General features: G+C 36.3%; 1 protein-coding gene across 1 annotated transcript in view; it reads right to left on the bottom strand.

Moving 5' to 3' along the window:
- smarcd1 (SWI/SNF related BAF chromatin remodeling complex subunit D1) overlaps positions 1-3,669 on the bottom strand; it is an 8,358-nt gene extending 4,689 nt beyond the window's left edge. Inside the window, exons 1-8 of the mRNA XM_016251895.1 lie at positions 3,438-3,669; positions 2,435-2,607; positions 2,273-2,315; positions 1,816-1,938; positions 1,557-1,679; positions 1,333-1,449; positions 1,115-1,216; positions 855-1,016 (exon numbers count right to left, since the gene is read on the bottom strand). Coding sequence (XP_016107381.1) covers positions 855-1,016; positions 1,115-1,216; positions 1,333-1,449; positions 1,557-1,679; positions 1,816-1,938; positions 2,273-2,315; positions 2,435-2,607; positions 3,438-3,614 — 1,020 coding nt within the window. The 5' untranslated portion in view covers positions 3,615-3,669. The remainder of the gene's footprint in view (positions 1-854; positions 1,017-1,114; positions 1,217-1,332; positions 1,450-1,556; positions 1,680-1,815; positions 1,939-2,272; positions 2,316-2,434; positions 2,608-3,437) is intronic.
- Between the last annotated feature and the right edge of the window lie 10,013 nt (positions 3,670-13,682).

The raw sequence follows: 13,682 nt of genomic DNA, 5'->3' as shown, positions 1-13,682 counted from the left end.
CCTACTCCGGAGCAGGGTCTAACCAGCACAACTGGTACTAATCGTGACGCAAGTAGACATTGGTTGGCCAAACGCGTATGAAAACGCCCTCACCCGCCATGATTTAAAACCCTGTGTAAACATACTGTAAACATTGTGTCAACTTATTTCGCAAGTATGGAGGACAGCGATAGATGGACGGACGCTTAAGTGCAGGCACTTGTAGCACTGCCAGTTGTCGTTGTCCTCCTTTCCGTTCTTTCAATCGCTTTACATATACGTCGACTTTCCATGTCCATTATTGTGAAATCCGCGAGACACAACAAAAACACAGCTCCGATCACAGCGTCCTCCATCCTCCTGTTGTTAATGTTGTTCTTCTTTGTTTCTGTTGTTCCACGCACAAATGACGACGCAGTCGACCGCTGTCACTTCTTAGTACACACTCTCGGTGCGAATGCAACCCTTTAAATGGTACTGGGAAATAGTACTTTAGTACTGTACATTTAGTTTTGGAACTAAAGCCATGGGAAAGGCCACATTAGGGCCAAATTACTCAGAATTGACTCCTATATTTACGAATGTTTCATGAATGAGGCCCCATGTGTTTTGGGTTATAAATCAGAACTGAAGCCATTAGCATTGCAGCCACTATCCTGGTTAAAAGATGCATTAAACCAACTTTCAAGCCTCTTGACAGCACATATATGGACTACGCAAAGCCCATCTGACTCATACCGAACACAAAAAAGGCAAGAGAATCTAAAAGAAAGCAATATTGTGAACAACTAGCTTATATGATACTTCCTGCAGTCAAGTCTAAGCAGGTATTTCCAGTCTAAAAGCATCAAAAGACAAACTCTAATATTTGTTACCTGCTGGAGGTATTTATCACAGTTGATGAACTCTCGTTCATGAGGGTCCTGGAGTTTGTGGGTCTTCACGTACTGCCACAGAGCCTGAATAATCACGGGTCGGGTCTGAGTGTGGATCCCCAGCAACCGGGCAAGTCTGGGGTCCAACTTAAACTGAGGAGGCTAGAAAGAGAACAATTTGGCTCAGTCTCAATTGCTCAAATTTACTAACAGTGTGGAGCGCCACCTGCTGGTAGTTTCTGAAACGTGTTTGTGTTCACCTGGTAGTCCAGCATAAGCAGTACAGTACAACGGACACCAACATCTCCAGGCCTCTTCACTTGAAATCCATCTGTCTCCTGAGTTGTGGCGGTTCGGTGCCACTGAAATCACAAACAACCAGTCACACCTGAATGACTGAAAACTGGCGCAAAAGTGACAACAACAGAGATCTAGTGGACAGTCCCACAGCTGAGAAATGCACTGTTCTGCATCTCACCTCCACCAAATGATTGTCAGGTCCATACAAGTCTTTGTCCAACTCAATCACTAAAGACTTGAAAAAAGAAGAAAACTTCCTCTTCTGCTTGGTGGCTTCATACTTGGACACAGCAGTCTGATACAGAGAAACACATTCAGAGTTTACAGAAATAATCTTGTACTTCTACATAGACAATAAAGAGTTTGACTTGAAACACTGTGAGATGACAGAATCTCGCTTACGTCTTCAAGAAGTCGTCCCTCCACACGCAGCTCCCAAGATGCAACGGTTCCTTCGCCGTCCTCTGCATCTGGTTTGGCAGGGTTGAAGGTGTTGGAGATAAATATCCGTAGTTTTCTTTTTTGCTGCACAGAACAAACAGATATAGAGTGATGTCTTTCGATCAAATGTAGTTCCAGATTCAAGCTCAACAAACAATTTAGTTCCTCTAAAGGAGTCTGAAGACAGCCAGGACACTGTTGGTAAAGGATCTGCATGTACCTTGATGGGTCTCTTGAGCGCTTCCTGAATATCAAGTCTTTTGCGCATGATGGTCTGATCAAGCTTCCTCTCAAACGCCAGCAGGTCCATATATGCCTGAGACTCAGGAACAAGCTCTCGGATCTGAAATAAAGCCACAGACAAAATCAAGATTTTTTTGAACCACATCGGTTTTCATCATAATCTGCCACAACTTTAGTTTTTCAGTCTTTGAGCTACACTTCTTTTCGAATAATGCATTCGGCTAATATCATCGATCAAGGTTTTTCTTATTCGCATGGGTTGAAAAAGTGCACAGGAAAAAACTAACTGACTACATTCAAATTGTAGAGCTTTTTCAAAAAAATTTAAATCAAGGCGATCTACTTATACTGTACAAATTATGCCACTAGTTAAACATCTTGAAGACACTTCAGACACATATAATGAGTTAAAAATACATTTCATGACCACTTACTCTTTGAGGTAGGATTTTATCTGCCATTTTCTTCTTCTTGGCACTAAAATGAAAAACAGCACCATGAGAGATAGATCCAATTAAGCACTTCAAATGATTTCTGTTACACTCTAGCAAAATCATCAGGTTTGTTTCATCAAGTGAAGCGTTAACTGGGCTTACTGTTGGTTGCGATTCTGTTGCTGGACCTGTTGGATCTGATTTGGCGGCGGTCGCTTGCGGGACGGGTCCATGACTGGCATACCGGGGCGGGACACTGGACTGGCCCCGTAACCTGGGGGTCCCATTGAGGGTCCCTGAGGGGTCATACGATTGGCTGGAGGCATTCCCGGTCTCTGCCAAGATAGGAACGAAGGACGATTAACCGAATGGACAAAAATAAGGAGATCAGCCGTTTTGATTGGCTTTCTTGTTCTGGCCTGGCATTTATGAAGCAATATGAGATAGCAATATGGAATGCTAGCATATATCATGCCGTTTCTGGGTCACTAATAAAAGAGGCGTTGCTGATCAACTGACTGTTTGTACAGATGGTCACTGAAGCTCAAGATGCTCTTAAGAACATCTCAAATCATGCTGGAGAACATGATCACTCTGACTTTTCCATGCTTCTATAAGCAAACTACTTCTCTTACACGGAGTGTTGATAATTCAAGGGATTATAAATATGTGTTCAACCAGAAAAACGCAAAACAGAAGTATTTCCACTGGTGGTCTCAGGCACACTGCACGCATAATATATGATGAGTAATATCTCCATAAACACATTGGCCATCAATGCAACAAACCCATCAGGATGATGCTCCTGTAGGCCCTAGTTTCAGACAAACCCACGCTTTTCTGCGGAAGCTCTCTTAACGCCATCCAAATTAACTGCGGATTGATTTTTATTGATGCAAATTATAAGAGAAATACTCCAATCGTGTGTTTTGGGTTATAAATCAGAAAAGTGGAGTTTGATGCTTTTGCAGTGACCTACTCAAATCAACACCACAGCACGCGAGCATAATAATGCAAGGTGTTCTCATTTGAACGCTTTTTAATTCGATTCAAAACAGTCTGGATGTTTGATGCATTGAATAAACCCATAGATCCTGCATGCAAACATTAAAACCAAACCCCTCCGTCTAGGTTAGGGTGCTTCTTTGTTCTCCTCGCGCCTTACCGGGTATCCGGGCATCGGTGGTCGATACATATGGTTCTGCGGGCCGCCGGGTCCCATCCGTCCCGAGGGCGTACCGGGACCCATAACGGGGCCTGCAACGGCTACCGGCGGCCCGGGTCCCATCGGGGCTCCGCCGCCTCCGGGTGTCGCAGGCTGAAAACCACTACGCGCCGCCATCTTCTCCCGAGCCGCAAACAGACGGAGCAACACCACCGGTGAGATGTGAACGAGTATCGCGAGAGCTGAAGAGCACCAACGGTGAGGCGTGACGGAGTCTCGCGAGATGTGCACCTACGTCATCGTTTACATGTTTTATACAATGTTTACTAATATTATTTTACTCAGAATTATTAATTATTTTTAATACATAAACGTCCCTAACATACATTTTTAGGTAAGAATCCGCTATGGTCAATTTTTCTGGTAGACTTTAATATGTTGAATGAATTGAATTTTTTAAAAAGTTGAAAAATCTCAATGTTTAACTTTATATCATTTTCTCCCCTGTGTTTTTTTTTTCATTTATTATTATTTCTTTTATTGTAGGCTATGTATTGTAATATGATCTGATTTACATTTCTAATTCTGACAACTGTCATTTATTTATATTATGATTACATTTATTATTAACAATAAACATTCAGTATTGAAAGGCTTTAATCTAAATGTAATTTTCTGATACAAAAACATTAACTCACGTTAAGTTAGCACGTTAACTGTAAACATAAGTTTACAGTTAAAAACATACCCTTTTTAAAAGAACAATCAAGTAATTCTTGGCTACTCTCCATACTTACATGAAGATTTGTTCACTCTTGGCCCAAATGAATGTGAATAAATTCAGACTATATCCAAAAGAGGGAGACAAACACCCATAAATAGTCATCAGGCTAGAATTTTTGAGACGGTCTAATATATTTATATAATAATATCTAATATATATATGAAAATAAAGTATTAACACTACTAACACAATCAATTTTCCTTTTAAATCGGTGCTTCATCACTTTTCTTAGCCATTTGAATTTAGATAGCTGTAAATAAAAACACAATAACATAAAAAGAGGAGAGAACTGTGGGAAAGGATCAAAGGTCATCATCATCATGAATAAAACATCACACTCTGAATGGTTAAAATGACTTTTAAAGCTCTGTCCACTGCAGTGGACATCAGAATCCCATGCAAATGAGAAGTCAAGCATCTCTCTCTACGTCCTTCATTTTGACATTTGGGCGTACATCCTAATGCACAGATTTGCACACACACAAACTGGTTTAGCTAAGCACTCACTGCGGTTGATTAAAAGGGCCGACTGCGCCAACGGCCATAAGTCACACATCAGCGGTCACAAACACTCTGATGATCTCATTAAACTCTTTCCCGTTAGCACACTCTAAAATCAATCCCTTAATTCGCTGTGCAAATATATGTGTATGAGGTGTGATGTAGGCTATTCCTGGTCAAATGTTTCCATGGAGACTATAGAGAAAAAACATGACCTTCCCAGGCCTTAAAATAAATAAATAAATATGTCAAGTTTCTGGGAATCCTTCGGACTGGTTTCATGCTGATGATTAAAAAATGTACAGCTCTCAAAAACTGATAACATGCATGCATGTAAGTCCTTATACTGTAAATGTGAACATTTCCTTTCACAGCAGTTTGAAGTGTTTTCTATGTTTTAATTGCATTGTGCTGACAGGAATGAGCTAGTACTAATTTCGAGCAATTAGTCGCAGCACATGTATGAAACAAGAACGGGATGATCGGACCCCCTGCCTGCATTAGAAAATAAAGAGCTGGTTTTCATTTCAGTCACTTCAGCTTGTTGCAAAAGGCATCTTTATGAGGTTCACTCCGTTCACTTGTGATTATGGTGATAAAAGAAGGTGCTTTATTTTTTATTGAGACTTCATATTGTGAGAGAAGAAAAAGAAAAAGATATAACAGCAGGTTTTGTTGGATTTCATTGGTACTATATAACAGGTGGCCTGCTTTCCACCCACACTTCTGATCAATAAACACAAATATGAACATCAAATATACCATATGGCCATTTAACGCTCCCTTTTCTTCTCAAAACTCACTAAAATCAAGTTAAATATGTTCTGCCAAAGCTCTATCTTGCTTTCAAAAGATGCCTGGATTGAAACTAGCAACACAAAATGAAGATATCTCACAGGTCCCATACAGAAGGTAATATATATGTGAAACACTGTTAAATATATTGAAATATATTTTGAAAACATATTTGACAAATGCATAGCACATAAAGCTCATGTTGCGTGTTTAATTATGTGTTTATGTGAAATTATATTCATGCCTCATATGAGCGTTTTTGCAATGCAGCCTAATTATATTTCTACACTATAGGTTTACGGTTTAAAGCTAAACCGTAATTATAGTATAGTATAGTATATCTATATATATATATATATAAAATGTCTTCAAACAATGTTTTGCAATACTGCTTTCATATTCTCATTGAATTTACAGTTTGATGAAATGGTTTAGTGTCTTCGGAAAAAGACCGTTAGCATCACAACCGTTAACTTATACATGCTAACTATAAGAGGTAGGCTAACTATAGATTTGAGCTCTTATTAATGAAAGTTTGGGCTTTTAATCACATCTTATGTGTAGATGAGCGGTTTTGATAGCTTTGTAAATGTTTTGCTGGTAATTTGCCAATAGATAAATGGAAGTAAGCTAATTAATTTAACCTAAAAGTCTGCACTGTAGAGTCAATCGGTGACGTCACTCTACTAGCATATTATGTGTCCTCTTCAGACCTAGGTGCATGCCGATATTACTCAGGGACATGAGTACACTTGAATATTGCAAGAATAGGGTTAGGGTTAGCCAATTCACACCGCCATACTCCTACAGGGTGAACACACTGTCCAAACAAAACAAATGTTTTTTAAAATCGTTTTTGTGGCAGTGTAAACTGACCATAATGCTGTATGTTAGAAGTCACACATCAGCGGTCACAAACACTCTGATGATCTCATTAAACTCTTTCCCGTTAGCACACTCTAAAATCAATCCCTTAATTCGCTGTGCAAATATATGTGTATGAGGTGTGATGTAGGCTATTCCTGGTCAAATGTTTCCATGGAGACTATAGAGAAAAAACATGACCTTCCCAGGCCTTAAAATAAATAAATAAATATGTCAAGTTTCTGGGAATCCTTCGGACTGGTTTCATGCTGATGATTAAAAAATGTACAGCTCTCAAAAACTGATAACATGCATGCATGTAAGTCCTTATACTGTAAATGTGAACATTTCCTTTCACAGCAGTTTGAAGTGTTTTCTATGTTTTAATTGCATTGTGCTGACAGGAATGAGCTAGTACTAATTTCGAGCAATTAGTCGCAGCACATGTATGAAACAAGAACGGGATGATCGGACCCCCTGCCTGCATTAGAAAATAAAGAGCTGGTTTTCATTTCAGTCACTTCAGCTTGTTGCAAAAGGCATCTTTATGAGGTTCACTCCGTTCACTTGTGATTATGGTGATAAAAGAAGGTGCTTTATTTTTTATTGAGACTTCATATTGTGAGAGAAGAAAAAGAAAAAGATATAACAGCAGGTTTTGTTGGATTTCATTGGTACTATATAACAGGTGGCCTGCTTTCCACCCACACTTCTGATCAATAAACACAAATATGAACATCAAATATACCATATGGCCATTTAACGCTCCCTTTTCTTCTCAAAACTCACTAAAATCAAGTTAAATATGTTCTGCCAAAGCTCTATCTTGCTTTCAAAAGATGCCTGGATTGAAACTAGCAACACAAAATGAAGATATCTCACAGGTCCCATACAGAAGGTAATATATATGTGAAACACTGTTAAATATATTGAAATATATTTTGAAAACATATTTGACAAATGCATAGCACATAAAGCTCATGTTGCGTGTTTAATTATGTGTTTATGTGAAATTATATTCATGCCTCATATGAGCGTTTTTGCAATGCAGCCTAATTATATTTCTACACTATAGGTTTACGGTTTAAAGCTAAACCGTAATTATAGTATAGTATAGTATATCTATGTATATATATATATAAAATGTCTTCAAACAATGTTTTGCAATACTGCTTTCATATTCTCATTGAATTTACAGTTTGATGAAATGGTTTAGTGTCTTCGGAAAAAGACCGTTAGCATCACAACCGTTAACTTATACATGCTAACTATAAGAGGTAGGCTAACTATAGATTTGAGCTCTTATTAATGAAAGTTTGGGCTTTTAATCACATCTTATGTGTAGATGAGCGGTTTTGATAGCTTTGTAAATGTTTTGCTGGTAATTTGCCAATAGATAAATGGAAGTAAGCTAATTAATTTAACCTAAAAGTCTGCACTGTAGAGTCAATCGGTGACGTCACTCTACTAGCATATTATGTGTCCTCTTCAGACCTAGGTGCATGCCGATATTACTCAGGGACATGAGTACACTTGAATATTGCAAGAATAGGGTTAGGGTTAGCCAATTCACACCGCCATACTCCTACAGGGTGAACACACTGTCCAAACAAAACAAATGTTTTTTAAAATCGTTTTTGTGGCAGTGTAAACTGACCATAATGCTGTATGTTAGGGGTGAGATTCATTAAACGTGGTTTGCTATAATACATCTATTCATAAGTGCACCAGTGTGAATCACAATTCCCTTCACATTTGCTGTATATCCATAAAGTGATATCTTTGTCATAGTATTCTTTCAGTGGTTAACTAACTGATTAAGACAGTCTCTGGCTGCCACCTACTGGCATAATAATGTAACCTGCAATGAAAGAAGCCCAGGCATGATATTGCTTTTTTATTTTTATTTTTAAATGGTGAATTGCCAAAAAAAAAAAGATTTTGCATATGATTTTCAATTAATTATTTGAAGTGGGTTGGTTAAGGGCATGATTAGCTGATGTATTATTGTGGGAGCATGTGATTAGTTGATGAATTGTGTGCATGGTTAATGATGGCTCTTAAATATTTAAATGCAATGTGTTGAATGCCTACTAAGACTTGCATATTTGTGCATAATGTTTTGACCCTGGATGCTTACAGAAGGATAATCGTTTATTTATGTGCCAGAAACATCATGAGCATTCATAATTTTTGTTGGTTAATGCTGAACTGGTGTTGATAAATAAATGTACTCTTTATATTAATAAGTCAATTCAATTGATATTGTCACTGTTTTTAAGTTGCATTGTCTGAAGATTTTTACATTTTTTTCAGTGTCCAATTTCTGTTTGATTTATTATGAAGGGGCAAATTATAATCTATATAAAATGAAAACATTTACATATATGTAGATTTAATTTATTTACATACAGTTTGAGTAAACGGGAATATATTCTGTGAAAACTTTATATGTTTTAACATATATTTACATTTATAGGAATCTAATATACATATACATAAATGTAATATGTTAACAAATATTAGAAATGAATATATGGACATATATTACAAATGAATATATTTACATAGTATGATATCTAAATGTATTTACATGTAAAGGAAATAAATATATGTAAATATATCCGATAAAAATATATTTACATATGTTTAATATATGTGAAAAAATATTTAAAAGCGGCCAAAATCAAATATTTAAATATATTTTAAAAATATATTTCTAAATATATTTACATATATCGTATAAAATATATTTTCTTCTATTTAAATTTAAGATATTTAAATATATGAAAATGTATTTATTATTAATATATTTCAATCTATGTAACTTCTGTATGGGGTATTTCTATAGGCCTACTAAATTGTTAATGGTTGAAAAAGAGCTAAGTGCTAAAGTGAATATGGTTAAACTAGATCAGTTCTCTGAGACATTTTAACATATTCATTTATTAAACAGATGCTGTGTCCATGATATTGCCCAGGAATATCATGTCATATATAATATAATAACAAAATATATGAGATTCCAGCTGATATCATTTTCTGTCTATTGAAAACGACCATAAATTACATAATGATCCTCAAAAATATTGCAGTGTCGAATCTATAATCCTGTTATTTTACTAGATCATTTTATTGTGCAAATCCTATATTATGATTATGATTTCACATGAGATGTAATTGTAACCGAACACTAAGCCCACTCTTAGAACAACAATTAAAGGGGTCATATGATGCGATTTCAATTTTTCCTTTCTCTTTGGAGTGTTACAAGCTCTTGGTGCATAAAGAAGATCTGTAAAGTTGCAAAGACTAAAGTCTCAAAACCAAAGAGATATTCTTTATAAAAGTTAAGAGTCAGCCACACCTACCTAAAACGGTGTGCATGGTTAATGATGGCTCTTAAATATTTAAATGCAATGTGTTGAATGCCTACTAAGACTTGCATATTTGTGCATAATGTTTTGACCCTGGATGCTTACAGAAGGAGAATATTTTATTTATGTGCCAGAAACATCATGATCATTCATAATTTTTGTTGGTTCATGCTGAACTGGTGTTGATAAATGTACTCTTTATATTAGTAAGTCAATTCAATTGATATTGTCACTGTTTTTAAGTTGCATTGTCTGAAGATTTTTACATTTTTTTCAGTGTCCAATTTCTGTTTGATTTATTATGAAGGGGCAAATTATAATCTATATAAAATGAAAACATTTACATATATGTAGATTTAATTTATTTACATACAGTTTGAGTAAACGGGAATATATTCTGTGAAAACTTTATATGTTTTAACATATATTTACATTTATAGGAATCTAATATACATATACATAAATGTAATATGTTAACAAATATTAGAAATGAATATATGGACATATATTACAAATGAATATATTTACATAGTATGATATCTAAATGTATTTACATGTAAAGGAAATAAATATATGTAAATATATCCGATAAAAATATATTTACATATGTTTAATATATGTGAAAAAATATTTAAAAGCGGCCAAAATCAAATATTTAAATATATTTTAAAAATATATTTCTAAATATATTTACATATATCGTATAAAATATATTTTCTTCTATTTAAATTTAAGATATTTAAATATATGAAAATGTATTTATTATTAATATATTTCAATCTATGTAACTTCTGTATGGGGTATTTCTATAGGCCTACTAAATTGTTAATGGTTGAAAAAGAGCTAAGTGCTAAAGTGAATATGGTTAAACTAGATCAGTTCTCTGAGACATTTTAACATATTCATTTATTAAACAGATGCTGTGTCCATGATATTGCCCAGGAATATCATGTCATATATAATATAATAACAAAATATATGAGATTCCAGCTGATATCATTTTCTGTCTATTGAAAACGACCATAAATTACATAATGATCCTCAAAAATATTGCAGTGTCGAATCTATAATCCTGTTATTTTACTAGATCATTTTATTGTGCAAATCCTATATTATGATTATGATTTCACATGAGATGTAATTGTAACCGAACACTAAGCCCACTCTTAGAACAACAATTAAAGGGGTCATATGATGCGATTTCAATTTTTCCTTTCTCTTTGGAGTGTTACAAGCTCTTGGTGCATAAAGAAGATCTGTAAAGTTGCAAAGACTAAAGTCTCAAAACCAAAGAGATATTCTTTATAAAAGTTAAGAGTCAGCCACACCTACCTAAAACGGCTCGTTCTAACACGCCCCCACATATCTACATCACTATGTGGGAAGATTTGCATAACGCCGCCCAAATGTTCACGCAAAGAAAGAAGGCGTAACTTTTATTCTCACTGTAGTATTGTTGCTGCCGCCATGTCGTGAAGACGCTGTGTGCTTCGTAGTGAAAGCGAAACTACTTTGTTTGGTCTTCCAAAAGAGGACGATATCTGCTTCGTCATGCCTAGAGCTGATCCGTGCTGGTTGCTGAGGAAATACTACAACTTTGCGCTGTGGATCACCGGATCGGCTTTCACCGTGGACGAAGAGGAGTCCAGCCCAGGGTCGTCACATGTCCTTCCGGATGCTCCTTCGTTGAAATCGCCAGCTGCACCATTCACCAACATAAGCCAGTGATGATGCAAGTACTGCAGGTAAGACATACAGACAAAATGGAGCTTGTTTACTGTTACTTGTTGCATATTTTTTGACATGTTAAGATTTTTGCTGCCAAAGCCAATGAGTTCTTAGCTTTTCTCATTCTTATTGCCAATTATATCACACTGTTCTCCAGCACAAAAAGATTATTGATGAACCTAGTGGGCAACTGATGACACATAGACAGACACATGCCAGAATTTCTAAATATGATGGATGCATGCAAAACTGGCATGAAAGCAAATTAAGGTCTCTCCAGTCTACAGACAAAATGGAGCTTGTTTACTGTTACTTGTTGCATATTTTTTGACATGTTAATATTTTTGCTTCCAAAGCCAATGAGTTCTTAGCTTTTCTCATTCTTATTGCCAATTATATCACACTGTTCTCCTGCACAAAAAGATTATTGATGAACCTAGTGGGCAACTGATGACACACAGACAGACACATGCCAGAATTTCTAAATATGATGGATGCATGCAAAACTGGCATGAAAGCAAATTAAGGTCTCTCCAGTCGACCCGGTTAAAAAGCGCCAGTCTCTGGAGTACTTATTAATCCTCTCAAAGAGCACGATGACACTCTTATCAGTGACAAACGGCTGCAGCTTCTAATTGTGCCACGAGATCTGACAGGATAAATTGGCACAAGGGCAGAAACTCTTGACAGTTGCATTATGGGAAATGAATAGCAACTCATTTTCAATGAGCGAGTACCAGAGTGATGAACTCAAAGAGGCTTGTAGGGTAGTTCCATTTTCACACTTTCAGATGATCTGAAAAATTAAGTGACACCGCTAATGTTATAATACGTTATAGGAAGGTAGCACCTATAAGGTGACAAGGACGTTAACGTCAGTTTGCTCAATTACTTACACGCATCTATCACAAACTGTAAAACAAGATCACATGTAGCCAGTTGCTCCACATTAGAGTCTTTTTTCACCACGGTATTACTGTTTTCTGGACATGGCGCTACCGTGTTTTTGTTTTAGTTAAAAATGTACCATGAAGATACCATATACAACAAGCATAGGCATTAATAGCTAAAATAAGTATATTATTACTAAAATAATAATTTTATTATTACTACATAAGCATGCACAACACACACTTTGAAATAGTACAACATCCAGATACCTTTTGCGTTGTATTTTTTAACATACTATGATTGTAGATGCACAAAATCTTTTGCATATCATTTAGGATGGATAGTTTGAAAAATTGGGATGTGGCTTTAAAAGGATATTGGTTCTAAACCCCAAACATATTGCGCATTCACAACAGCAGCAGCTGTGCCGAATCAAGACTAAATGCATCTTTCCAAATGTGTATATTTGATGCGTTTGGTGGACAAGGTACGTCTCAAAGGCACTAGCGTTGCACTTCAAGATCCTCATCAGAATGCACTGACGGTTGGGTTGTGCTGCCTGAAGTCGTTGGCAGTTTTCCCTGCATCTGCCATAGACGTTCCCACATCAGCACAGAGACGACAGAAGGAAATGACATTCATCAGTCATTTGTGATGTCCTTCACTTCCTTTAAACAAACAGAGCATGTTCTAAACCACCACAAGACCACATCGAGAGCCTGTGGGTGACTTTGGACCGTGCAGTCCAGTTATACGTGAACTGCGGTTTATATTTAATCATGGTTCTGTTGCCAGTAGGCCACTTTAATATACATTTTCCTGAGAAGAGTCGGGTCGGATGTCCTCCAACAATCTTGATGGATGTCTCACTCATGTCCTGTATCCCGACACCGTCTGATGCTCATGAACATCCCCTTCATCTTTCATCTCCCTCTTTCTACTTTCCATAACGTAGGTTCAAAATTCTACCTGCTGTTTGAATTCATGAATAGTTCTGAGGTAAGTGAACAGTAAGGCTTGAAATCGGGAGCCACTTAAAATTCAGAACCATTTTTAGTTAATTTTTTTATAAAGAATACTGCAGCTGAATAATTTCCATGACGTCCAGTTTTGTTAAGAGTTATTGAAAGTCTGCATTCTTTTGTTGGTGGAAATGGAAAATTATACTAAAATACTGTAAAACTACTTTTCCGCTGTTGAATTTACAGCGTCATGGCTAAAGAAATGTATTGTAAGCTTGCAGTCTTGTACATGTCCATTAATGTGGATAAATCCTTAAGAATTATTCTAAACTCCTTCTACTTC

Source organism: Sinocyclocheilus grahami, unplaced genomic scaffold (genome assembly GCF_001515645.1).
Source record: "Sinocyclocheilus grahami isolate Dianchi unplaced genomic scaffold, SAMN03320097.WGS_v1.1 scaffold1075.1, whole genome shotgun sequence".
NCBI lineage: Eukaryota > Metazoa > Chordata > Actinopteri > Cypriniformes > Cyprinidae > Sinocyclocheilus > Sinocyclocheilus grahami.
Note: the sequence above shows the minus strand (reverse complement) of the source record. Positions and strands in the feature narration are given on the sequence as shown.